General features: G+C 36.1%; 1 protein-coding gene across 1 annotated transcript; it reads right to left on the minus strand.

The window, feature by feature from the left end:
* Nucleotides 1–6515: 6515 nt before the first annotated feature.
* LOC110808621 (serine/threonine-protein kinase SRK2A-like) lies at nucleotides 6516–26715 on the minus strand. Its single transcript, XM_088223438.1, has 9 exons — nucleotides 26052–26715; nucleotides 25618–25692; nucleotides 25409–25510; nucleotides 25248–25301; nucleotides 25028–25120; nucleotides 24856–24948; nucleotides 8330–8434; nucleotides 8126–8224; nucleotides 6516–7116 (listed from the first exon to the last, which is right to left on the minus strand). The coding sequence occupies exons 1-9, from the start codon at nucleotides 26169–26171 to the stop codon at nucleotides 6790–6792; spliced, it is 1068 nt and encodes a 355-aa protein (XP_088079564.1). The 5' UTR covers nucleotides 26172–26715; the 3' UTR covers nucleotides 6516–6789.
* Nucleotides 26716–27346: the final 631 nt, after the last annotated feature.

The raw sequence follows: 27346 nt of genomic DNA on the forward strand, positions 1-27346 counted from the left end.
TTCGTATTTCCGTTGGTGGAACAATTCAACATATGGGGTATTTTTTTAACCTAATTAACTGAAATTAATTGAACAAAAAATTTACACTACTTTTAATTTTAATTAACAAGAAGACACTTCAATTTGTTCAATAACTTTACTTGAACTTGAATTAGATAATTTTTTGTTTTTGAAATAAAAGTAAGAATAATAAATATATATATATATATATCTTCAAAATAAAATTAAATGATAGATAAATTTTTGAATTGTGGGCGGGGGAAATTTGTTTTCTATTATTGTTATGGAAAGCAGAGAGAATCATTAGAAGTGAAAACATGTGGGGGGACTCAATATTTTTTTATCTAGAGAAAAAAAAGGTGTTATGTTTTTGACTCGCCAACATAATTAATGCTGCCTGCTATTGTAACACAAATTCTTCTTTCCTATTATATCATACGAATACTTTCCTAATTTTGTTGGAAAAGAATTAATTTACAGATAAATGAACCTCGTTGTCATCATAAAAGCATTCTTCTTTTTCTTTTTCATCACCCACCATATATATATATATATATATATATATATATATTCTTTTTCTCTTTAAAGAAAACATGAAAAGCTTAATTAATAATAATAATGCCATTTTTTTGAAGCGTTTTAAGGCGTGAATTTTTTTTAAAGAAGATTAAATAAATAAAGGGTGTTTGATGATTATGATCAAACCACTTTTCTTGAATTTTTATTCTATTTCCCGACGGGCGAGAAACCCCTTCTTTTTATAAGTCTACAAAAATAATATAGACAATTGATATTCTTAGTTTCTTCTTCTCTTGGGAGAAAATACTTTTAACCAACTATATATATATGTGTGTGTGTGTGTAGCGAATTGAATAAAATAGAAGCAAGAGGTATAAGTAATTAATTTGTACAACAGTTCAAGACGAACATTATTAGGATGGTGAATTTGTGTATGTATGAGCTATTTATTATTTGAATTTACTTGAATGAAAGAGATTATAGAAGAATTTTAAGAAATAGATCTCTACTGAAGAACAATAATATCACGACATTTTCCAATAAAAATTTTTAGTTGATTTATTATTCTTCTAAATCATGATTTTCTACTTCTAGTTTCTACAAGTACACGAGAATTTGGGAGATGTATATTTTCTCACTTACTATATATATATATATATTGAAATAAGAATTGATGAATTTCAAAAATAATTATTTCTAAATAAAATTTGATCAAAATCTACCCATTTAGATTGCATAAATCACGATCGGCTTCTCATTAACATGTATGTACATATATATATATATATTATTGAAATTTTTTTATATAGATTTTTCTCCTCATTTTTAATCTTCTTCATCCATATAAAGGATGAGTTTTACAAACAAAAATACCCAAAAAAACTAAACACTTTCTTCTTGATTTTTTTCTTTTTTTCTCAAGTCTCCCTTTTCCAATCATGCCAGACCACCCCACCCCTTCTGTGGACGAACATTCAAATCCTCCAAACTTTACAATAAATATATTATCATGATATTTTATAATCTAATCTATTTAGATCGTATAAATTATTAATAGACTTCTCATTAATATGCATATGTACTATCCAAATTTCTTTATATTTATTTAATATTTTATATGAATAAAATTTTAAATATATTTTTACATTTTTAAAAATTTTGGATAATTTTATATCAAACGTGAGTATTCTTTAAAATATTTTAATGATCTATGATATTTGAAAATTAATTTCAATTTTATTAAATTTTCTAACTTATTAGTTTTGATATGATTTATTTATTATATAAGTTCTCTAAAATTAAATTTATATTATCTATAATTTATTGTTTTGAATATAAATATTAGACCAAACTTACTTTTAATTAATTTTAAATTTTGAGACATTTAATGTGGTTATCTATTTATTTTTTATTAAAAAATAGTTTATAAGTTTATTTTAAAACTCTCAATTTAACTATAATACGACATTACCAATATGAGGTAAAAATTGGTATATAACATTAGTAATATGTTATTTCTGGGACATGATACAGATATATTATCACCTTTTCTATAGAGGATAGTTACAATGTAAGTGGTCCGAGAATTAAAATACTCTCTATAGAAATATTTTTTAAACTTGAAATAATTTTCAACCTATAAAACTCCAAAATTTCCATTAAGAAATCCCCTCTTCCTCTATTTCCCAATTGTTGTCTCTCTCTCTCTCTCTCTCTTATTCGACCTCCATTTTATCTCTTATTTTGCCTTGCGCCTATCACTTTGTTTCTATAACTCTCAAAAACCTAGAAAAAGAAATGTCTCATTCCTTCTTTGTTTTTTAGCTTCACTCTCGAATGTTTTTTTCTCCAACTCACCAAAACTTGAACTTTCATTTTTTTTAGTCAAAAATAGATTTTTCTCCTCATTTTTTCAAATTTTTACTATCCTCACTTTCAGTTTTTTCATCCTTCTTCATCCATAAAAATAATTTTTACAAATAAAAATACCCAATGACTAAACACTTTCTTCTTAGAGACCCTCCCCCAAATCATGCTAGACCTTTTTTATGGACTAACATTCACCATCACCCTGCGCAAAAATCCTCTATATCCTCTTCATCGCTCTTTTTTTTTTTGTTGCAAGGATTCATGAATCCTAAAAATCCTCCTCTTTTCCTCTTTTCATGTGTCTACTCCTCTTTAGACCCTATCCAAGTCACTAAAGCTTCTAGAGAAAAGAGAAGCATGCCTTTTTTATAATGTCATAAACTTAGAGGTAGACACATTAGAACATTTGCATAGTTATATAAAAATCCCATAAATATGCAAGACTTGAAATAAATCTTAAACGTAACTATTTGAAAATTTAATAATCAGTAAGTCCTCTAAATCGAAACTTTACCTCATAGCTCGAAATTAAACTCCCTAAATAAGATAATTTTTCAATCCAAATACAAAATTGAATTAATATATTTTAACTCTCTAAATCAGAACCTTTGGTCACTCAAAACATTCCATGTTCCTATCTGCAATTTATTCTTTAATATTTATAAATAAAAAAAGATGAAGTAAGCTCATAGCTCAGAGAATAAAAAAAAATTGAAGTTATTTGGATAAAATACATTTGAATAGTTATAATCAAATAGATTTAATATATAGTAAAAAAATATATATAGTAGTAAAATAATTTTATAAATTTTTTAATTCATGTAAGATAAACTCATTTAACATTGACAAAATGCAAATAAAAGTTTTATAGTCCTTAATAGCAACGACTACATTGTATCCACGTGGCAAAACTCAAAATCAGATCTAATATCTAGGATGTAGGCCAAATAAATATCCTTGTATCATAACCAAATCATATTTATCCTTTATGGTGTAGGGGTCTAAACAAAAAAGTATATTTTTAACATATTCCAATGTTTACCCCTATTCATAGGGTCAAATCATAGTTGCATTGAGAGTTTCAAAATAACCTCATAAATCTTTTAATATTCTTACTTGAGGCAATTAATTTCATCAAATATCTCTATTGAACAAAATAATGGAACTTGTTAATTTTGATAAATGATATAAATTTATTTTTCGCTAATGATGTCTTGTAAGTTATTGAGTTTGCATGACAAATTTGACTCAAGAAAGATGAACAAACTGAGAAAAGAGCATCAAATGAGAAGACAAACAATTAAAGACTAAAAGAGTAAAATTATTTTAGAATTATTTATCTTTATTGTAAATTTAGGGAACTTATGACTTAAGGCTCAAGAAAATTTTCTTTAAAAATCTCTTTAAAAATTTCTTCAAATTAAATTTTTAATATTTTTAAAGAGATTAGACTTAAGAAAAATTATTTTTGAAATTGGATTTATATATCAAAGAAATTTTAAAAGTAAAAGATTTTATGAGAATATCTATATGTGTAATAGTAGAAAATCGTCTCTATATGTTCAAAAGATATCGCTTTTAGATACTAATATAACTTCATGAGTGATACAATAAAACACAATTCAAAATATATAGAAAAGTACACTTTTGATGTCACATGTGATTGTTCCATGTGCTTAACTTATATCTTAGCACAAATAATACCAATTTTTAAGTTAAAATATTATTTTAAACATTATAAGTATTAGAAAAATCATATTTTAAAAGTATTAAAGAACACAATGTGCTGTCAAGAAAAATAATATTTGCTAAAAATAACTTGTTTAGAGTTAACTATCATTTTAAGGTTAAGTTGCCAATATTTCAAACATATGTAACATAAAATTTCTTGCACTTTTGGAGAAAATTCTATAGTACTTTTTTGAAGCTCAAACCGATTTCAAATTATCTCTAACAACTATTTTTACATTCTTGTTTATAAATACTGCCTCCAATAGATTTCAAATAGAGAAGGAAATTGAGCATAAAAGTGTCATTCAAAAAGAAAAAATCTTATTCATGTTTTTGAATCTTCATCGAGCCATTAAGTGAGTTGTTTATTTGTGTATCTATTTTTAAGAAAAGAAAACTGTAATGTATTTATCATTATTCTTTTGGGGCATTTTGTGAAAAGTTTATATAATCTTTGAAATATTTTGTGTCAGAGAGACATCATAGAAATATGAGCTTCGTACATCGATAGACAAGTTGTATGTTTAGTGGAACACAAGTGATATGTAATCTTGACACCTTAATAGACAAGTTGTAGAAAATAAATAACAAGTGAGTTTGACACCTTGATAAATAAACTATAATATTTGATAAAACCAAATGATTGGTGAGGTAGACACCATAATCAACTAGTTTTTTTATAATAATTTAAAGAAAATAGTAAAAAATCAAGCGGTTCGCTTGATGAGAAAAACATATATGTAATAATGTGGTTAAATCTCTATAAAAAAGATTGTAGACTCTTCCCTATTCTCTTTACTTTAAATTATTGTATCTCATTACACATTATCACATTACTGCCAATATCACATATACACATGCATAATTGATCACAAATATTATTAGTTGCTCTCGCCTGTGCATATCACTTTTACTTTTTATAAATATTTAATTAAGAGAAATGAATTTCAGTTGATCTTAAACATTTTTATACAATTAAATAGTAAAAATTAATAGATTATAACTAATTTATATATCCTCGTTTAAAAGTTAAAAAAGAAAACGAAATTGGCAAGTGTACTTAAAATCTTGAAAGTTCTATAACTTAATTCACCCTCTCCTCTTAGGTTGTCCTAGATTGCGAGTAACAATTGTTATCAAAGTCGTTTTTTTATTTACAACTTAATTATGTATTATAAAGATTTTTCATGACCAGCTAACTAAACGAAGATCAATCTTCCAAATAAGCCTCCATTACTTAATGGAAAAAAAAAAAACATTTCACATGATATGTCACGTGTCAAATCAATGGTGCACAAATGATACGAGAAAGATATAATGAAGAAATTTTGACTCATTTTTTTGAAAATATAGAAGGAATTTAAACAACAAAAAAAAAAGTGTGGGGGTGGAACTTGGAACATTTTTTTAATAATGCATAGAGAATTTTAGCATTTTATCCTAACTAAAAATTATAACTTAAATTTTATAAAACTATAATGATTAAAGTTCTACAATAATTCACCTAAACTCGTGCTTTAATAATGCATAGAGATCATGATTGAATATTCTATTTTAATTTGTTAATAATTAAACTATAATTTTAAAATAGTTAAAATTCTAAACTTATTCATGTATTATTTGAAATTGTTTAAATAAGCCCTTATAAAAAAAATTTGGCGATCAACCAAGTATTACATTATTGAATCATACTCAAATAAATTCTTAGTTGGACAGAAAATTGCATGTCTATTTGTAACATTACAAATGAACATTTAATTTTGCTCTCAAATCAAAAACTTATTTGAACAAAATTTTGAGGATTCGGTATATTATTGAAGACGGGTTTTGTATAAAAATTGATTGAATGATTTCGAATAATACGGAGACAATTTAGTCCAGAAAGAACAAAGATTACAATCTGAAATTTCACCTACTTGCAATCCCCGTGTCAATTAAAAAATTATAAATTGTAAACTACTAAATCAAGAGTCTGGTGTTATGTTTTTTGTTTGAAAAAAAAAAGTAAAATAAATAATATTATTCTCCATTAAACTGTATTATACGCCATATACATATAAATAAAAGTTTGTGATGAAGGGGCATGGCCAAATCATAGTTGGAAATTGAAATGAGAAAAGATGAGAATGCATGAATTGGCAAAGCAAAATTCATGGATGGAGTAATGTTGTCGGCTCTGCAACTCTTCTCTTCATTACTCATTATGCTTTTGGAGGGACCCTACCCACATGCCTAATTTCAAATTGCATATCACTCTCAATTATTAATCACTAAACTCAAATGTTATTTTGGTAAAATCCTACCCTCTCAAGGCTCAAGAATATAACTTGTTTTCTCTAGTAAAAAATTGTATCATCCCACCCAAGTAACACTACAATTCAGTTTCTATACTAATATTTCTGAATTAAAAGCAGTCATCTTCCATATCATATTCTGAAAATAAGTTGCACAACTTACAATTCCAGTGACAACACAGCAATGACTATTTCTTATACGGGGACAAGTTGTAGACAATACGCACAGATCCATACCAACTACATCCTTCAAACATCTAGCACATACATATTTCCTGATTGATTCTTGCTGCGCTCCATGCCTCAGTTATTTTACCTAGTTATTATACATTCAAATATTATGATATAATAGGCTGGGAAGACATTGTCTACTGCTTCAACTGATTTGATATTCCCCGCTTGCATGAACCTCTCTGACCCGTTTGTCATACTCGTCTTCTTCATCCTCCTCTTCTTCCACGTCTTCCTCCACATCTTCCTCCCCTTCAACCTCTTCTGCACCCCACCCGAAGCCTTTCACTCGCCTTGATGATGGAGGTGGATTTCTTGCTTCCCCAACAATTTTCATTATCTCGTCCACACTTTGAAGAGAAAAGCTCGGGTTATCTCTCTGGTAATAAATGGCTTGAGCTGATTCTGTTAGCTCCCTTGGCAAGTTCTTTAAGAACCAAGGATGGTTCTTGACTTCTTTAAGAGTAATCCTCTGCATAAAAACCAAACAGTAAATGTTATTATTTTTATGGAATGAGTTTCGAGCAGATATTGTCATGCATAATGGATTTATCAGTACTTAATGACGATAACATAAACCAAATAGGTTCTATTGGATTTATTAGTGCTTAATGATGATAACATAAACCAAATAGGTTCTAGTTTCCGGAGTTTAACCTTGAGGACAAGGTTCTTATACAGGAAGGAATGATGTCAGAAACCTCATCAGAAGGTCCTTTAGATCACTAGAAGAGTAGAGAAGAAGGAAGATGTAGAAGGACTAGCTCAGAAAATTATAGAGGTAGAAGCAAGATCTTTTTGATTCATTTTCCATATCTCTACTGAAATCATAGAGGGATATCAGCACAGCCAACATTGCCACATATTCTCATGCATAACTAACAGTGGCTGATGGCTGCGTCAGCTGGACTACTACTCGTTGCACACCACTAACACCTGGTAACATTGATAAGGTGAATAAAATTCAGTAAATAGCTAAAGATAAAACTTCAACAAGAAATTAAACTTGAGGTAGTCTGATTATTCTTGTTCCTTCTGGCTAGGTCCAGACACTCAATCCCATTAGCTCTGTCGACAATTAAGAAAGAAGAGCATTTCTAGTGACTCTCAAAGAAAGAAATCACAAAATTAAACCAGGCCTCAGAAAGTCTCCTTGAAAATAAGAAGGAAAAAGCTTTATGAAGGGAAGACATGTTTCCAGAAATATTATAGATCAGACAAAATGGACTGTGGTACAACTAGATAGTGCCTCTCTCTGTAAGATAGACATCCTAATATCTAACACATTAGTTCTGTATGAGATATTATAACGCCTGGAAATAGAAAGAGATGACACTTGAATTACTTGTAGAAGTCTATAACCCCCTAATTCAATCTCTTAACCAGAGAAATGCCATAGTAGTATCATGTTTGCAATATAGTATGAGGAGGATCAATTCCTATGAATTGCAAAAATCTGTGTAACCTGAAATCACATATACCTTGGCTGGATTTGCAACAAATATGCGAGAGAGTAGGTGTTTGCAATCCTGAGATATGTGAACATAGTCTGGGATTTTGTACTTGACAGCCATTATTCGCTGCAGAAGAATGACAAAGGATAATTATTATGTAAATTAAAGGAAATTAGAAAACAATGAAAACTTTATGACATAAAGCACTTTAAGAATCAGACTGATGTTCACCTGGATAGTTTTCCTAAAATTTCGAGGATCCTCTTGGTCTTCAAAGGGGTACGCACCCACTAGCATAACATACAGAGTCACTCCACATGACCATACATCAGCCAACTGAAAACAATAATAATAAAACAAAATTTTCAAACATGTAAAAAGTAGAAAATGAACCAAACCAGAGATTCATATGCTTAAACATATAGGATACTAATTATTGCTACATAGTTCTGAGGAGAAGCAATAAATTATGCAGAATAAAAACCTATTTCTGGATGCCTTGCATTGCATAAAAATATGTGATGTGTAACACCCAAAATTTTCATTTTATTTTTATTTTTATTTTATTTTAATTTTTATTGAAATTTTGTTTTATTTTATTTTATTTTAATATTTAATTTATAAAATTTTAATTTAATAGAAATAAAAATAATAACAATAATAATAATAAAATAGGGTAACATTATTTTTTGGATTTAATTGAAATTGATTTTGGAAAAAAGGGGTGAAATTTTGAATTCTAGGGGTGTTTTTGAAAAGAAAATCGAAAACCGATGAGTCAAAACGCAATTTAGAAAAATAATGCCACGTCAGCAGCCACGGCAGCAGCCCCGGCCAACTAAGACACGCCGCGTGGCAGGGACGCTGACGTGGGAAGCCACGCGGGACGGAGACACGTGGGCGATCCGCGTGCGCGCGATCGGACGGCCCAGATCCGTTCCCGCACACGCGGACGGCCCAGATCAAAGGCGTGCGTGGACGGCTCAGATCTCACGAGTGCGGACAGTCCAGATTTGATCGCGCACGGACGGCCCAGATCACATCGCGATGAACGGCTCAGATTTATTTCTAATTTAATTGCGATCGGACGGCTCAGATTAAAAAGGGAGGGTTATAAATAATCGCATCTACACCCAACTCCAAACCCTAGTCGCCAGAACCCTCGCCGGAAAAGACGACCCAACCACTGGAGGAACCCGCCGCCGCACCAAAGGACTTTTCGGCCGCCAAATAAGGTAAAATTTCTCTTCTTGGCTCGTTTTTTGATGCCGAACCTCCCTGTGGCCAAATCAGAGCCAAACTACCAGCCGATTGGCCAGAAAACACTGCCGAAGTCCAGCGGCGCCGCTGCGGGTTTTCTTGATTTTTGCCTCCGATGAGGTCCTTCCTGTTTCCCATTCGATTTAATTTTTATACGACTGTGACCACCGTCCTTTTCTCTACAAGTTGACCAGAGCAAAACACCGAATCGCAACTCGCGCTGGAGGAGCCGCCAGTAAGTCTCGGTTTTCTGGAATTTTTTGGCCCACCGAGGGCCCTAGGGGTGTTTTATCACATGAACCAATGCAAGTTTGGCCGAATTCGGCCAAAAACGGCCAACCCGAGGCGGATCGCTGCCGTGGGCGGTGGCGCCGTCGCCGAAGCACGGCGGAGCCGCCGTGCCGGAGTTCCGAAATTGGCCGAAAGGGCCCTGGGTCTGATTTGGGATTTTTTGGGAACATGTGCAGGTACCAGAAGTGTGTTTCAGTTTCTGAAAAAAAAATTCAGGGAACTAGGGACCATAGGCGCAGTGAGAACCTGATTTCAGACTCCGAAACGAGTAAGAATCCCTCACCCTATTTCCTATCACGGCATTAAAGCTTAATAAATGATAAAAAAGTATTTTATAAATTAATAAATATGTATAATTAATTAAAATTGCTAATGGGGCCCGAACCTGATGTATTTGTTGGTCTGTTTTTGTTTGATGTATTTTACAGCCTAAATGCAATATAGTATCTAATTGTTTATTCTGTGGTTCCGTATGCATGAATAACTGTTTGATCTATTATAGTTTCAATTATTGTGAACTCGATGTTGTGTTGCCTTATTTGGTGTGCGTTGCCGGTTTACGTATTTATGTTGATCAGGTAATTGAGACTAAGAAAAATAAGGATGGTATGTGAATTTATAAGTGGATAAGTCGGCAGGCTCACTAGATATCCTGGGAGATGGTGGACGGACCGGGTCCATAGGGAACCCTACTGGGAACGTGGTCTCTCATATCGGATGGGGTATGGAGACTTTATGTGTTTTGGCGCCCATACCGGACGGTGTATGGGGACGGCCCTCGAATTAAGTTATTAATGTGAATGGTTCACGTGTAGCGGGGACCCCCTATGGATCCCCATAAATATTAGTAGGCTGATAAAAGAGAAAAATTGTTGCCTGATGATTGAAATACAAAAGCATGATATGTGTTATGTTGCAGAATGTGCGTGATATTATGATATTTATGATGTAATTGTTTTCATAAATTGTTTTCATGAATCTCACCGAGATAGGTGGACAGTAAAGAGTTTTATTATTGATAAATGAGTTTGTTATAAATTATACTCCATTGGTCGTTTTCGTTTTCTACCAACCTTTACTTTTGTGACAGTGAGATAGTGTGATACCTTTACTGGGCTAGTGTAGCTCATTCCTTACTTAACCATTTCAGATCAGGAGGACTTGGTTCCCGAGCCTATTCTGCAGGAAGACGGAGAATAGAAGCCAAAGAATTTATTAATTTTCCTTACAGCATTCATTTATAGTATTTCCTTTAAGTTAGTTTATTCTTTCATATTTTAATTCGTTTTGGTTATTGTGTAAAGGATGTTAATCATAATGTATTTCATTTCACTTCCGCACTTAGAATAAATATATATACATTTCCTTTTAATTTTCGGGACCGTTACATGATGAGTGCAAGCTGATCAGCTGAAGTTCCCTTTCTATATTGGATTGATAGTAGACTGCATATGCCATATGTCATATGATAGTATTCTGAACTAATAAAGGGATCAAAGTCACAAATAACTTGAGGAATCAGAAGTGCAAAAATCCATATATCTCCAACAAAATTCAGGAAAGAAAGAGATCATCAGCATGATCACTTTTTGTCCTCCCCATTATTCTGAGATCAACAGTTCCCACCGATAAAGTAAGTGTGGGCTTTTGCGCGGCTGTAGCTTCTATTGTGATTTAAAAGTATTGTTAAATAATTCTTCATTAAAAGTGTTTTTAATCAAAAAAATTTGAAACACAAAAGCCAAAGCCAATGCTGCCTTAAACGGGGAGTAGATTTCATTCAATTTATTTTTGAGATAGAATATTAAAAGTACCCCTGCACTTTCCTGTTTATATCAAATTGCATGATACACTTTTAATTGTATTAATATGCACCTCAAAATATTGTAATATACCAAATTACACTTTTGTATAATTTTTCTTAATTTTAACAGTTACACAATGTCATTCGTGTCTTTTAGTCATAAAATAAAAAGTTCAATTCTTAATTAGCTTTTCTTCTCTTTCTGCAAGCAACCATGATCAATGTTATTGGTTTTGGTCTTCGGCTTAGCCAAATTATTCTTCCTCTATTTCTTGTGTTTTGGCAAAGTGATGATAATTTGTTGACTGATAGAAGGGAATCAATGATGGATTTCAGATGGTGATGGGTGATTATGGTGGCAATAGTTCTATCTAATGAAGGAGGACAAGCAGTGAAGAAAAGAACAGGAAGGAAAAGAAATGCGAGAGAAAATATGGATTTTTGGGATGAGAAGGAGAGGCAACAACAATTGTATTGATGATTAGGTGTTTGTATGGTCGCACAAAGTGTACACAATTGTTGTTGTCAGGGATATGTGAGGTTTTGGGTGATTCTAAACAAGTAGAGGAAATGTGAAGGGAGGAGGGAAGAGAAGGAGGTCCTCAAGAACTTAGTTGAGTTGTAAACAGCGACTCAGAGAAGAGAGGCAGAGCTGAAATCGTAAGATGCTCGCGTTTTCAAGGAAATGATGGGAAGATATCCAATATGGATGTGATGGAAACCACATTTGGAACAGATGAATGTGAACATTGAAGAAGGAAGAGCATAACGGCTGAAGGCCTCAAGTGCGGAAAACAAAGAGGATAGGCGAGTTTTTTTTCCTGGATTTGCTTTTGGAGTTTAGTGAGTGTGTTGAGTAGAATATTTTATTATTTAATTAGTTGAAATGATTTAATTAGAATTTTACAAAAATAATAATCTCATATAATTAGAATTTTATTGTAATAATAATTTTCTATCAATAGATTAAAAACTTATAAATATCCCAGCATAATAATATAAATGGTGAGAAATAAAGTTAATATTTTTTCTCCCAAATCAACATAGCATCAGAGTTAAATAAAATTATTTTACGGTTTTAATTTCAGAATTGCATTCAAATTCTAAAATAGCAAAGCAGGTTAAGTTGGTATTCACTAATCCAGATCTACTATTATCACCGCCATAGACAATATCGGAGACTCACTGCCGACCTCCTCTTGAGTCTGTCAACCACCAGCAACAGAGGCGCGTGAGCCACACACGTCGCCAGCAGCAGAGGCGCGTGAGTCACACACGTCGCCAGCAGTAGAGACACACGAACCACAAACGCTGCCAAAAAACCATATCCAACCCGAAAAACCATTGCACCGTCGCCAAAACATCCCGATTGGGACAGATATGGCATTGTCACCCGTGAACCGGCCTAATCTGCTTCCTCCACGTGCGAGCCCTTTCTGTTCTTTTTTCTGCCTCCTCCGTGCGCATCTGTCTCGGGTTTCGCAAAACTGTCAAAGATCTACTTCCTCTGCTTGTGAGCCACTCTGACCAACCTTTTCTGGTCTTTTTTCCGATTTCTCTGCACACGTCCGCCTCTGATTTTGTGATATCGGCGCAGATCTACTGCTTCTACGCGCGAGCCGCTCCAACCTGCTTTTTCTGTTCCTTTCCCAGGTCTTCCGTGCGTATTCACATTTGGTTTCGCTATCTGACGCATAGTTGTTTCCTCTGCGAGCGAGCCGCTACGACCGGTCTTCTCCGATCCTTTTTCAGGTTATTCACATGTGTACGCCTCAAATAGACTGCAGAATGTCTCTTTAAAACTTAGTATGCAAGTTGAATATGTGTAATATCATTGCACTAACTTGAGAAGAGAGTGTTGAGTAGAATATTTTGTTATTTTATTATTTAATTAGTTGAGATGATTATTAATAAATTAAAAATTTTATAAAAATCCCAAGTGCAACAATATAACAGATGAGAAATAAAATTAATATTTTTTCTTTAAAATTATCATATTAAAATAGAAAAAAAATGGGAAAAAGAATGCTCAATCTTTTGCAGCAAAAGTCAAGAACACCCATACTCATAACCTAGCTTCACATGAGCAATAAATCTCTCAACAATTTACGCCAACGGTCCCAAATGGTCATCCTGTGGTTCATCCTCTAAATATAATTCACATCAAGCCCATTGATAACCGCCATCACCATAAATCAACTCAATAATTTTTCATTCCTAAATACATAGCTAAGCTTGCACTGATTCATCAAGCACCACTGCTCCAAAGAAGAAAAGTTATACAGAGGCTTAGAAGTCTCCAAATAACATGGACCTAGCTGTATTTTTCTATGTGCCTCCCAAATCTATACTGGAAAATTCGACAACCGGCACAACCAAGTTGTTGCTATGAATTTATCAAGAAGTAGATGATGATACAAAAAATTGTCTGGTAGAAGACTTTATTGAATCAATTCACATGATATGAGGCATGTTACAATAGAGAGAAAGAAGAGGAACACTGAGAAAGATAAGATGATAGTCCAAGAGATGAAAATAGGTTGGTGGAAGGCAATGTGTAAGGAAACTATAGAAGGTTTACTGTGGGCACAAGAGATGAAATTAGGTTTTGGCAGGGTCCATACCAGAAACAGTCAGAGGTGGAGGTAGTCAAATACGGGAAACAGGCTTGTAAACATCGAAGAGCTAAACAAAAATTTGAGTATATTTAAATTCAAATTCTCTCCTCTCTAGTCTCCCTCCTCTATTCTCTCTTATTCTTCTTTCTATTCTCTACTCCCTTGCTCTGTCAAAGCTAGATGTCCAAGGTTTCTAAAAAAGTGGTGTAAGAGTTGTTCATTCTTGAAGGAACTCAAGCTTCTACGGTCTCCATGACTCATGCCAAGGGAAAAACAGTGGCCATTAAGCCAAAAAAAATGTCGCAACTGGAGGATACAGTGTGGAATGTCAATCAGAGGTTAATAGAACTCATGTGGGAGATGTATGAATCACAGAGACACACCTAACAGCAATTCGACTAAGATTGTATGACATGCTTCCCAGGGGAATGTGCCCAACCGAGTCGACTACCCAGGTAAACTCCAAAATCCCCAATAATTTAGCTGATAAGGGCGTCCTGCCTATGCCTGCACTGCGTTAGGCCGAAGGTAATAAGAGTGCACACTGAAGAACCACAACTCATAATTCTTTAATGCTTAGGGTCAAGATTGCAATGTTTGAGGGAATTAATTCCGGGCTTGGATCCAATATTGTTTGAAATACTTTTATGTGAATGGGACTGCAGATGAAACACAGTGGAGAAGCCTCTCTGCTCTTGGGAGAAACGTTATCAGGTTTTTGCTAGTTAAGCTTGACAAAGAGTGGGAAGTATCTGCTGAGGAGTTGTGCAGGAGATTTGGTAGGCCTGACTGAAAAGATCTCATAGAAAAATTTAATAAGTTGGAGCAAATTGGTAGAGCACTTGATTATCAATAACAACTGAGCAATTTAAGGGCTCTCATGATGGCCGATCATGTTACATTATCGGATAAGAAGTTTATTACTGGTTTCATCAGTGGCTAGAAACCTGAACTGAGGCCAATTATCAAACCATTAAAGCTGCAGATGTTAAATCAGTCTTTGGAACAAGACTTACAGCAGGATCAGTCCACCCTTGAAATGACCAAGAGCCAGTACTTCAATGGATGAACCTCGACCTACTCAGCAGAGCATGTGAGCTCTGGTAACAATTGGAACCAGGGTAAAGAAGGAGGAAGACAACAGGCAGTACATGGCTGGAACAACCTCAAAGAGACAAATATAAGAAAGTACAGCTGCCTGCTTCAGGTGCAGCGGCTGCTACTATTGGGGCCACTGATGTAAGGCCAAGATGGTCCTGACAGTGGAGGAAACAGAGGAAATTTATAACGGCCCCGGAAATTTAAAATGAAATGTGTATTAAAAATATCAAATGCGGAAGCGAAGTCAAAATTTCGATTAACATCTCTTACACTAAAACCAAAAACGTGCTCACAAAATATAAAAGATCAAACTAAGTAAAGAAGAAACTCGAAAGTAAAAACTATGAATATGACTATGGAGTCTTTAGGCGTCCCCTTTGTCGTCCTCCTGCGGAACGGGCTCGGGAACAATGTCTTCCTGATCTGAAATGATTAAATAAGAAATGAGCTACACTAGTCCAGTAAAGACATCACGATATCTCACCGTCACGGAGGTAAAGGTGGGTAGAAAACACAAAAAGACCAATTGAGCATAATTTACAACAAATCCTTTTATCCATAATAAATCCTTTACCATCCACTTATCTCGGTGAAATTCATAAAACAATATACGAAAGCAATAACATTATCATCATCATGAAATCATATAAACTGTATAACATAATGTTTATCACGCCTTTTGTAATTCAATCATTACACAACATATTTTCCTCATTTACCAGCCCACTAGTATCCATGGGGATCCATAGGGGTCCCGCTACCCGTTAACCCTTAACACTTGAAATCAGATTTCAGAGTCGTCCCCATACCCCATCCGGTATGGGCGCCAAAACTATAAACCTCATTACCCCGTCCAGTATGAGGGTGAAACGGGTCGTCCCCATACCCCGTCCGGTATGGGCGCCAAAACACATAAGATCTCCATACCCCGTCCGGTATGAGAGACCACAATTCCGGTAGGGTTCCCTACGGACCCGGTCCGTCCACCATCTCCCAGGATATCTAGTCAGGCTGACCACATTATACAATTATCAATTTACATAATCTTTCATTCTTCTTTTTCTCAGTCAGCATCATCAATTTACATACAAACAAGCAAACAGTAATTTATGCCGAACAAGACAACATACAGCATCGGTTTCTCAGTCATTCAACCCATAATCAATAAAACAGTAAAATATGCACGCGAAACAATGAAATGAAAACATCAGACCTCATACTGCATTCAAAACTGTAAAATATGCCAAATAACAGTTAACCGACAAATACACTAGACTCGGACTCCATTAGCGACCTGAAGCAATTTCACACATTCGTTGATTCAAGAAATACCGTTTTATCATTATTGAACTTTAATACCGTGATAGGAAATAGGGTGAGGGGTCCTTACTCGTTTCGGGGTCCGAACACGGCTTCACAGTGTGCCTACAGGCTATCCCTAATTTTCCCTGAATTTTTCCCGAAAAACTGAAACACACTACTGGTACCTGCACGTGTTCCAAAAAAATCTCAAATTAGGCTCAGGGCCCCTTTTTGGCCAATATCGCAATTCCGGCACGGCGGCTCCGCCGTGCTCCGGCGACGGCGCCGCCGTTTGCGGCGGTGATTCGCCTCGGTTTGGCCGTTTTCGACCGAATTCGGCCACACTTGCATCGGTTCTTGCGATAAAACAACCCTAGGGCCCTCGGGGGGCCAAAAAATTACGGAAAACCGAAGCTTACCTGCGGCGGTGCTCTCGGGTGCGGCGGCTCTCCGGTGAGGTTCGTGTTTTGGTGATTCGGCTCCGATCAACCTGTAGAGAAAAGAATGGTGATCACGGTAATATAAAAATTGCATCAAACGGAGGCCGGGAAGGGCCTCATCGGAGGCAAAAACCGAGGGGCGCGGCGGCGTCGCTGGGTTTCGGCCGTGTTTTCCGGCCGTTTGGCCGGGATTTTGGCTCCGATTTGGCCACAGGGGAAATCAGCGTAGAAAAACGAGTCGGGGGTATGAAATTTACCTCGATCGGCGGTCGAAAATCTCCCCGGTGTGGCGGCTGGTGGCGGCGGCCGGCTTCTCCGGCGTCTGGTTCGTCTTCTCCGGCGAGGGCAGGCGGCTAGGGTTTTTGTGGTCAGGTGTGGGGGTTCTATTTATACCTTTTTGCCTTTTGATCTCAGCCGTCCATTTTGATTTAATCTAGGCCGTCCGTTTTTGATTAAATTTGGGCCGTTCGTGCGCAAGCTTGATCTGGGCAGTCCGATCGCGCGTACGCGAATCGCCAACGTGGCCCGTGCCCGATCGACGTGGTTTTGCCACGTGGCAGGTCCTGGTTGGCCAGGACTGCTGACTGAGTCTGCTGACGTGGCTGCTGATGTGGCGCTTTTTAAAAAAAAAAACTTAATAAAAAATATTTAATAATAAAATAATAAATTTTTCCAAATTTTTCGGGCGTTACAAAATTGTTGAGAGAGAGGAAGAGAAAACGGAGGAAGGTGTAACAGAAACAGCAAATAAGAATACTGGAACTTTGTCTCTACAGACTAAAGAAGGTGTGTTGATCGGTGGAATGCTTAAAATTAGAGGACAGCTAGAAGGACAGGATATTTTGATCCTCTTGGATAGTGGAAGTTCACATTCCTTCATTAACAAGGATCCAGCCAAGCTTGTTAAAGATAGGATTGTTTGAGAGAAAACATTCACTGTCATGGTGGCAAATGGGCAACAATTCTAGCAAGATTGAGTGCCCTAAAGTTAGACGAGAGATGCAGGGCTGCAATTGCAACGGGTTCAGAGGGATTAAGATGGGTGTTTATGATATGATTTTGTGTGTAGATTGGGTTAAGCAATATGGTCCAATGATATTTGATTTTGCTAACTCCTTGGTGAAGTTTAATTTTGAAGATATGGACATCATCTTACAGGGCTAAGAAAAAACAATCTATGGTTGGCATGACTGGAGGAAGAGCTCAAAAACTCATCCAACAGAAGCAATAGGTAAAAGGGGACACAGTCTTCCTCATCATGATGACTACTGAGGCAGGTTCAATACAGGAGACAGGGGGCAACATTGCTAATGGAAAGGGTGTACAACTAAAAAGGTTATTGTCTCGATTTGAAGATGTTTTCAAGGAACCGAGTGGCCTCCCTCTTACTCAGGCATTTGATCATGCCATCCCACTGATCATAGGTCATAAGGCAGCGAACATCAGGCCGTACTGGCACATTTTTTTTTCAGATAAATAGAGCAGGGAAGTAAGTGACAAAGATGTTGCACGACTCGATTACCAGACCCAGCACTAGTCCTTTTTCCTATCTAGTGCTACTTGTCAAGAAAAAAGATGGAACATAGAGATTGTGTGGACTACCGCAAGCTCAATAATCTCATGGTAAAAGATAAGTCTCATATTCCTTTCATTGATGATTTGCTAGATCAGTTGTCTAAGGCTATAGTTTTCTCTGAAATTAATCTACGTGCAGGTTACCATTAAATAAGGTTCAGGAAGAGAATGTGCATAAAACTACCTTCTGAACACACCATGGGCATTTTGAATTTAAGGCGATGCCTTTTGGGCTCACCAATACACCCGCCACCTTTTGAACTCTCATGAACCATGTCATCTAGGATTATCTAATTTGTTCTAGTTTTTTTTCCTTAATGACATCTTGGTGTATAGTGGGAGTGAAAAAGAACACCTGGAACAATTGAAAATAGTATTAACCTTGATGAAGAAGCACCAACTATATGGCAAGAACACCAAATACTCGTTCATGCAATCAGAAATAGGGTACTTGGGTCATATTATCTCCCGCATCAGAGTCAAGACAAATCCTCAAACGATAGAAGCCATGAGGAACTAGCCACTACCAAATCAGTGAAGGCATTAAAGGGATTCTTGGGAACTCATGGGCTACTAAAGAAAATTTATTAAAAATTATGAACAAATTGCTAAGCCTCTCATAGATATGCTAAAGAAAGACTCTTTCCAATGGACTACTGAAGCAGAGGCAGTATTCCAAAAGCTCAAAAATTTATGGTAAGTAGCACCATCTTATAGCTCCCTAATTTTTCATTACCAGTCACTATTGAAACTGATGCTAGTGGAAAAAGTATAGGAGCTATTCTTATGCAGGAAGACAAGCTCATTGCTTTCATATTACAAAGCATTATGCCCTCGCAACCAAGCTAAGTCTATATATGAAAGGGAATTTATAGCAGTGTATGTTGTGACCAAGTGGAGACACTAATTGAAGGGAACAAAGGTGATCATTAAGACTGATCAGAAAAGTCTGAGGTACCTGCTTGATGCAGCAAGCTGCAGATTACCACCATGATGCAGCAAAAAAATGTAACCAAGTTGCTAGACCTGAACCATACCATACAATACAAACAAGGGACCCAGAATAGACTAGCTGATGCGTTATGATGCAGAGGATTTGAGGAGGAACCCGAAGCTACTTTGCAGACTATCATTGCGGTGACAACATACACATGGTTACAAGAAGTGCTTAACAGTTACAAAGAAGACTCTTCCTTGTCCGCACTAATAACAGAGCTCATCCTAGCTCTTGAGAGTCAGCCCATGTATAGCTACAGACTTGAGGGGTTAATATGAAATATATAATTTGGGTGAAATCTATACAGGAAAGACTTCGAAGGAGATAATAAAGGTGTTGGTGGAAAAGGGACATCTGGTAGTTCAGTGTTGAAGTGTTTAGTAATGAGTAATGAGTAATGACTAGCAGAGAAAAGTAAATGGGAAAAGGAATATGAAATATATAATTTTCTTAAAGGAAAATCACAATAAAATTATTGGAAATTAAGGCTAAAAATCCCCATTTTAGATTTTTTTTTTTTTTTTTAAAAGAAGACCCAAATACACCAGTCTTACATTGAAGATTAACATAAAGTACAGGAATTATGTGTGAAGCAGTATGCAGACAAGCACAGAAGTGAAGAACCTTTCAAGTTCACAAGTTTGTACTATTCAAGCTTCAACCTCACAGGCAAGGGTCTTTAGGCTCTAGGCTGACTTCTAAGTTTTCTCCGTGCTACTTTGGACCCTTTGAGGTCATCAACAAGGTTGGAGATGTAGTTTACAAACTCAAGCTGCCACAGTCTTCCAGGATGCATCTGATATTCCATATATCCCAGCTTAAGAATTTATAGTTGGTAAACAAGTGCCCTTCGAGAATATACCAGAGTGTGTCATAGAAGGGACTACCACTGTGCAACTAGAAAGTGCACTATAATGGCGTAGGCTTTCCAAGATAGAAAGAGAGTAGGTCAAGTGTTTGTGCAATGGAAGGGAACTCCCACTAATGAGTGTACTCGGGAAGATGCAACCTTCAGCCTCAAACATATTGTATGAGCGGGAAACAAATAGAAGTATAATAAGCTTGTAAATTAAATCTAAGAGCAATACAAAAGTTTCAAGTATATTCAAATTCAAACTCTAGTCTCCCTCCTCTAATCTCTCTTCTCCTTCTCCCTATTCTCTACTTCCTTGCTCTGTCAAAGCTAGATGTCCAAGGCTTCTGACACAGTGTCTACAAAAGACTTCTATTATGAGCAGTTGTGCAAGAATTACATGTCTCTATCATCAACAAAAATCAAGTTAATCCTTGAAAAGTATGAATTAGTCAGTGCACTTGAGGGCATATGTGGAAAGGTGAGTGAAACCTTGTATGTGAAGAGCAATAGCTTGGCTTTTGCCTTTATGCTGAAGAGTAGGAAAAGGAGAGGAAGAAATAAAGCCAACTGGAATGATGATTTTGGCGTGCAGGTTTAAGGTAGATTTGTGGAAGTAGTGGAGGGTACGAAAATGAAGGAAGATAGAGAGAGTACTGACAAAGCAGAGAAAAATTAGGCATTTACATGGGAAAGATTTCAGAGGAGTGAAATGTGTATTAAAAATATCAAATGCGGAAGCGAAGTCAAAAATTCGATTAACATCCCTTACACTAAAACCAAAAACGTGCTCATAAAATATAAAAGATCAAACTATCTAAAGGAGAAACTTGAAAGTAAAAGCTACGAATATAACTATGGAGTCTTTAGGCGTCCCCTTTGTCGTTCTCCTGCGGAATGGGCTCGGGAACAATGTCTTCCTGATCTGAAATGATTAAATAAGGAATGAGCTACACTAGTTCAGTAAGGACATCACGATATCTCACCGTCACGGAAGTAAAGGTGGGTAGAAAACACAAAAAGACCAATGGAGCATAATTTACAACAAATTCTTTTGTCAATAATAAATCTTTTACCATCCACTTACCTCGGTGAAATTCATAAAACAGTATACGAAAGCAATAACATTATCATCATCGTGAAATCATATATAAACTGTATAACATAATACTTATCACGCCTTTTGTAATTCAATCATTACACAACATATTTTCCTCTTTTACCAGCCCACTAGTATTCATGGGGATCCATAGGGGTCCCGCTACCCGTTAACCCTTAACACTTGAAATCAGATTCCAGGGCCGTCCCCATACCCCGTCCGGTATGGGCGCCAAAACTATAAACCTCATTACCCCGTCCGGTATGGGCGCCAAAACTATAAACCTCATTACCCCGTCCGGTATGAGGGTGAAACAGGCCGTCCCCATACCCCGTCCGGTATGGGCGCCAAAACACATAAGATCTCCATACCCCATCCGGTATGGGAGACCACAATCCCGGTAGGGTTCCCTACGGACCCGGTCCGTCCACCATCTCCCAGGATATCTAGTCAGGCTGACCACATTATACAATTACCCATTTACATAATCTTTCATTCTCTTTTTCCTCAGTCAGCATCATCAATCCACTTACAAATAAGCAAAACGGTAATTTATGCCAAACAGACAACATACAGCATCAATATCTCAGTCATTCAATCCATAATCAATAAAACAGTAAAATATGCACACGAAACTATAAAATGAAAACATCAAACCTCATACTACATTTAAAACTGTAAAATAGGCCAAATAACAGTTAACCGACAAACACGCTAGACTCGGGCTCCATTAGCGACCTTAAACAATTTCACACATTTATTGATTCATGAAATACCGTTTTATCATTTATTGAACTTTAATACCGTGATAGGAAATAGGGTGAGGGGTCCTTACTCGTTCCGGGGTCCGAACACGGCTTCACAGTGCGCCTACAGGCTGTCCCTAATTTTCCCTGAATTTTTCCCGGGGAACTGAAACGCACTACTGGTACATGCACGTGTTCCAAAAAATCCCAAATTAGGCCCAGGGCCCCTTTTTGGCCAATATCGCAATTCCGGCACAGCGGCCCGTCGTGCTCCGGCGAAGGCGCCGCCGCTTGCGGCGGCGATTCGCCTCGGTTTGGCCGTTTTCAGCCGTTTCCGGCCGAATTCGGCCACACTTGCATCGGTCCTTGCGATAAAACAACCCTAGGACCCTCGGGGAGCCAAAAAATTACGGAAAACCGAAGCTTACCGGCGGCGGCGGCGCTCTCGGGTGCGGCGGCTCTCCGGTGAGGTTCGTGTTTTGGTGATTCGGCTCCGATCAACCTGTAGAGAAAAGAATGGTGATCACGGTGATATAAAAATTGCATCAAACGGAGGCCGGGAAGGGCCTCATCGGAGGCAAAAACCGAGGAGGGGCGCGGTGGCGCCGCTGGGTTTCGGCCTTGTTTTCCGGCTGTTTGGCCGGGATTTTGGCTCCGATTTGGTCACAGGGGAAATCAGCGTGGAAAAACGAGTCGGGGGTATGAAATTTACCTCGATCGGCGGTCGGAAATCTCCCCGGTGAGGCGGTGGGTGGCGGCGGCCGGCGTCTCCGGCATCTGGTTCGTCTTCTCCGGCGAGGGCAGGCGGCTAGAGTTTTTGTGGTCAGGTGTGGGGGTTCTATTTATACCCTTTTGCCTTTTGATCTCAGCCATCCATTTTGATTTAATCTGGGCCGTCCGTTTTTTATTTAATCTGGGCCGTCCGTGCGATTGCATCTGGGCCGTCCGTACGCACGCTTGATCTGGGCCGTCCGATCGCGCGTACGCAGATCGCCAACGTGGCCCGTCCCCGGTCGACGTGGTTTTGCCACGTGGCAGGTCCTGGTTGGCCGGGACTGCTGACGTGGCTTTTTTTTTTTTAACCTAATTAAAATAATTAATAATAAAATAATAAATAAATTTTTTTCAAATTTCCGGGTGTTACATTTAGTGATGAGTGACGACTAGCAGAGAAAAGCAGATGGGAAAAGGAATATGAAATATGCAATTTTCTTAAAGAAAAATCAGAATAGAATTATTGTAAATTAAGGCTAAAAATATCTATTTTAGAGAAAGAAAAAAAAAACAACACAAACATGCCCCAGTTATCAGTTAAGGTTAACATAAAGTATAGGAAGTAGGTGCAACTTAGTTAATTGATAAAATTAGTAAATGATACAATTAGACGGTTGCCACTGATACATGCTGAATGGGAAGTCAACCATTTCAAACCAGACATGATATGATAATATTCCAGATTACTAAAAGGATCTAGATGAGCAACTAAGCTACAGGAGATCTGAAATTTAAAATATGAATGTGCCGCATAAGATCAGCCAAAGAAAAACTGACTAGTGATGATCAATATTTCTTTAGCATTATGCTCAGGCAGTGAGAGTCTTTTGCTCACACCCTTTTGCTCAAGCAGTGAGTGCCATATGTTAGTTAAGAGTATAGGCTAGATATTGCCAAGTGTACTCCTCATAATTCCTTCTTCCTATACTATACATATACATATTATTAAAAAAAAAAAACCAGACAATTTCTTATAGAACTACAATATATTATTTCTAATTAATCATTTCAAACAAGACTTGAGGTCGACTTTTTTAATGTCCCATCAAAAAGATGCTAACTTGATCCCGTTGATCATCCTACAAGTAGTTTAGCAAAAATTTTATAAAAAACGGATTTGCTTGTCTATATGAACACAAGTTCTAGTAGTCCTGTGAACAAGTGCAGAGATAACAGATTGAGTCTTTATTACTGGATTTTGCAAATGGAAATGGGAAGACAATGGAAAACATGCGGAAGTATAAATTGAAATGTGAAAATGTGAATGTCTGGTTTCAGGTCACTGTATTTTAGGGTGAGAGGTAGTCATAAAAAATAAGAATTATCACAAAATGCAACTTGTGTCATGTCATCAAAACCCAGCCATTCAACAGTAGTGAGTCAAATAATGGTGGGACAAGCACCATTTATATATAAAATTCAATCACTAAGAAAGCGTGAAAAATTGACTAAAAATTGATGTTCCAATAAATATGACACACAAGTGTCTATTTTGTCAAGACTAGACTACTGCACAAGGATATGGAAATGATGTTGAAAATCAAACCAGCAACAAGCATGTGCCTTCAAGCTAACCCACTTGCAACACAGATATGCTATTAAACAATTTCATCCACCAAGAAAGTTAGAATGTTGATCATATCTCTTGATTGGGAAATATTTAAAAAAGAGAATAACAAGAACTTAAAAAAGGCTGAAAGCGATAATATTGCCAAAAGACAATATCACCTCATTCAGAAAATAATGGACTCACTGTCAGCCTATCTAGATTAGGTACTTCTTTTATGGATCCATATTAGGCACTACAATCAAATGTAATGTTACGTGTACTATCCAACAACAAACTTTCCCAAAGTCCAAAATAATACTAAAAATGAATTGAAAAAGAAAAAGATACCTTGCCATCATATTCTCGCCGAGAAAGAACCTCTGGTGCTATGTAAGCTGGAGTCCCAACTGTTGATTTTGGTCTTGAATGCAGCAGAGATGACTGTATCAAAAATAAGAAACAAAGAAAATAAATTATAAGAGTTTTCAGAAAATGAATTAAATCGACTTCTTTTCAATACCTTAGAGTAACCAAAATCACATATTTTCAAGCGAGGAGCAGGACTGCCATCTAGCAGTGTATTTTCCAGTTTCAGATCTCTATGACATATTTGCTGCAAAATAAGAGAAGAAAGAAAAATATAAATAGGATTTACTTTTCTATACAAGATGTAAGCAGATCTAGTTAAATGAAATTCTAGGAGAAGATAATTTCAGTGATATCAAGCCTTTGGAATTTACCATGGAATGGCAATAATTGACACCAGAGATCAACTGCTGAAAAAAGTATCTAGCCTGCAAAAATTTAAATAACAAAGGCAACACAACCACTTCATGATTGCAAAAAGACAAAAACAGAGACATTGAAAACAACACAACGATAGCAAAAATAGAGGACTAACCTCATCTTCACTGAATCTACCAGCATTGCAGATTCGTTCAAAGAGCTCACCGCCGGCGGCATACTCCATCACTATGGCCAAATGGGTAGGGGTCAAAACCACCTTCAGAAATTTAAAATCCCATCAATTTTTTTCCATTTTGTGTTAGAGACTTAAAACCCCATTTCAAGAAATTTAACAAGAAGTGTAAGAAAGACACGGATACTCGCCTCCTTAAACCGGATTATATTTGGGTGCCTAAGTGATCGGTGATTGATTATCTCTCTTGCCACGTTCTCATCTATCTGCAACCAGCTAACAATAATTGATATCAGCGAGAAGAGAGAACATCTGAACACTCCATTTGATTGCCGAGAACAAACAGGAAAAACTTTTTAGTTTCACATCATTTACTGATTTTTCCCCAATCAACCACTATCTGTTTCCTGAGCTATTATTCAAGTTAAGACCTTAATATTGAAGTAGAAGACCCGCATAGGAATGCAAAGTAGTCCTGCCTCAGCTGAATGTTATCGAAGTGAATTTGTGAAATTGAAGAACGACCCAGAAGGTAGCTCGCTGAGAATTTTCTCGGGAACCAAACAGAAAAAGAAAAAAAAAAAAAAGAGAGAGAGAGAATAGGAAAAAAAGAACGAAGACAAACCTTGTGGCCTCTCTCAATGTATTTCATGGCAACTAGCTCCTTGGTCTCCTTGTGCCTCAAAAGCCTGGCTACCCCAAAATTCCCAGCTCCCAAATCCTTCACCACCTCATACTTATCCATGTTTGATTACACTTTTCTTTCAACCTCCTGCTTTAAATCCAGAAAAAATACCTTCTATCTACAGATGTATGTGATCCCACGATTCAATACAGAGATTTATACAACATTTAACACGCAACGGTTTCTGCCATTAGATAAACTGAAGTTCATGTCTATGTCATACAAGCAAGTAATGGGATTCAAAACTGTATCCGCGTATATTTATACACATACAAACAAGGAGATAGAAGACACCATACAATATATCTATATATAGAGATATAGCTAGTGGTACAAGGAAGTAGAAGGAAGAGTGAGTAAAGTGCACGTGGAGGGGGTGATTTAAAATCAAGAAAATAAAAAGTATTAGTTACGAGTGTTATGGGAATCCATGACCAGCTTGAATCCAGTCACTGCCTCTTCAATCTGGTTCATCATTCGCTTTTGATTTCCCATTTTTTTAATTGATTTTTTTTTCGTAAGAAGTTCTTTTTAGATCGCCAAAAGCGGGTTAGTGTCAGTATACACCGAGGTGTTCATTTTGACTTTCCTCTCTTGCTCCATATTGAAGTCATCTCATAGAATACATAAACTTTGTTTTGGATCCAGGATTTCAAGCTTTTATTTTCTTTTTTCTAAACAAAATAATATTATTTTTACTGTTCATTGAATAAATTTTACTAACTAAACAGTGTTCTAAAAAATAAAATGTTAATTTTAAATTATTTTTTTCACATTTATTATTTTACATTACAATCACCGTTGAGTGTCATTGGAAATTATTTTAGAACTTATAACTCTACTAACGATAAATATATATAATTCCACAAAAATATTTTAGTTTTATTAAGTAATTACTTCAGCAGAAAAAATTCTTTAAATATTCATTCTTGGATATTTCAAATTAGTTCAAATAATGCAATAAGCATGATATTCAAATTTCATTCCAAGTGAGAAAATGTCAATTGCAATGGTATTTTTATTCTCATAAAAAAATATATTAAAAGAACTTGTGTTGTTCGTATCATCATAATTGTTGTTGTTAGAAGACATTAAGAAATTTTTTGTTTGGAGAAGGCATAGTAATAATAATTTCTAAACATTAACTCGTATAGAAATCAATTTATTTTTTTAGAATACTCAAAATTATTTGTGTTAGGTAATGAAAAATATTTGAAATAGTCAAATACTTTATT

This window comes from Carica papaya, chromosome 6 (genome assembly GCF_054855325.1).
Source record: "Carica papaya isolate Zhongbai chromosome 6, ASM5485532v1, whole genome shotgun sequence".
In the NCBI taxonomy this organism is placed as follows: domain Eukaryota; kingdom Viridiplantae; phylum Streptophyta; class Magnoliopsida; order Brassicales; family Caricaceae; genus Carica; species Carica papaya.

What these genes read in the sequence shown, in the direction of transcription:
- LOC110808621 (XM_088223438.1), bottom strand. Translation starts at nt 26,171, where the DNA reads ATGGATAAGTATGAGGTGGTGAAGGATTTGGGAGCTGGGAATTTTGGG. An exon ending in GTGATTTTGGTTACTCTAAG is followed by an intron (nt 24,949 to 25,027) that starts GTATTGAAAAGA and finishes TTTTTGATACAG; the next exon opens with TCATCTCTGCTGCATTCAAG. An exon ending in TTGTTGCAAATCCAGCCAAG is followed by an intron (nt 7,117 to 8,125) that starts GTATATGTGATT and finishes GTTTTTATGCAG; the next exon opens with AGGATTACTCTTAAAGAAGT.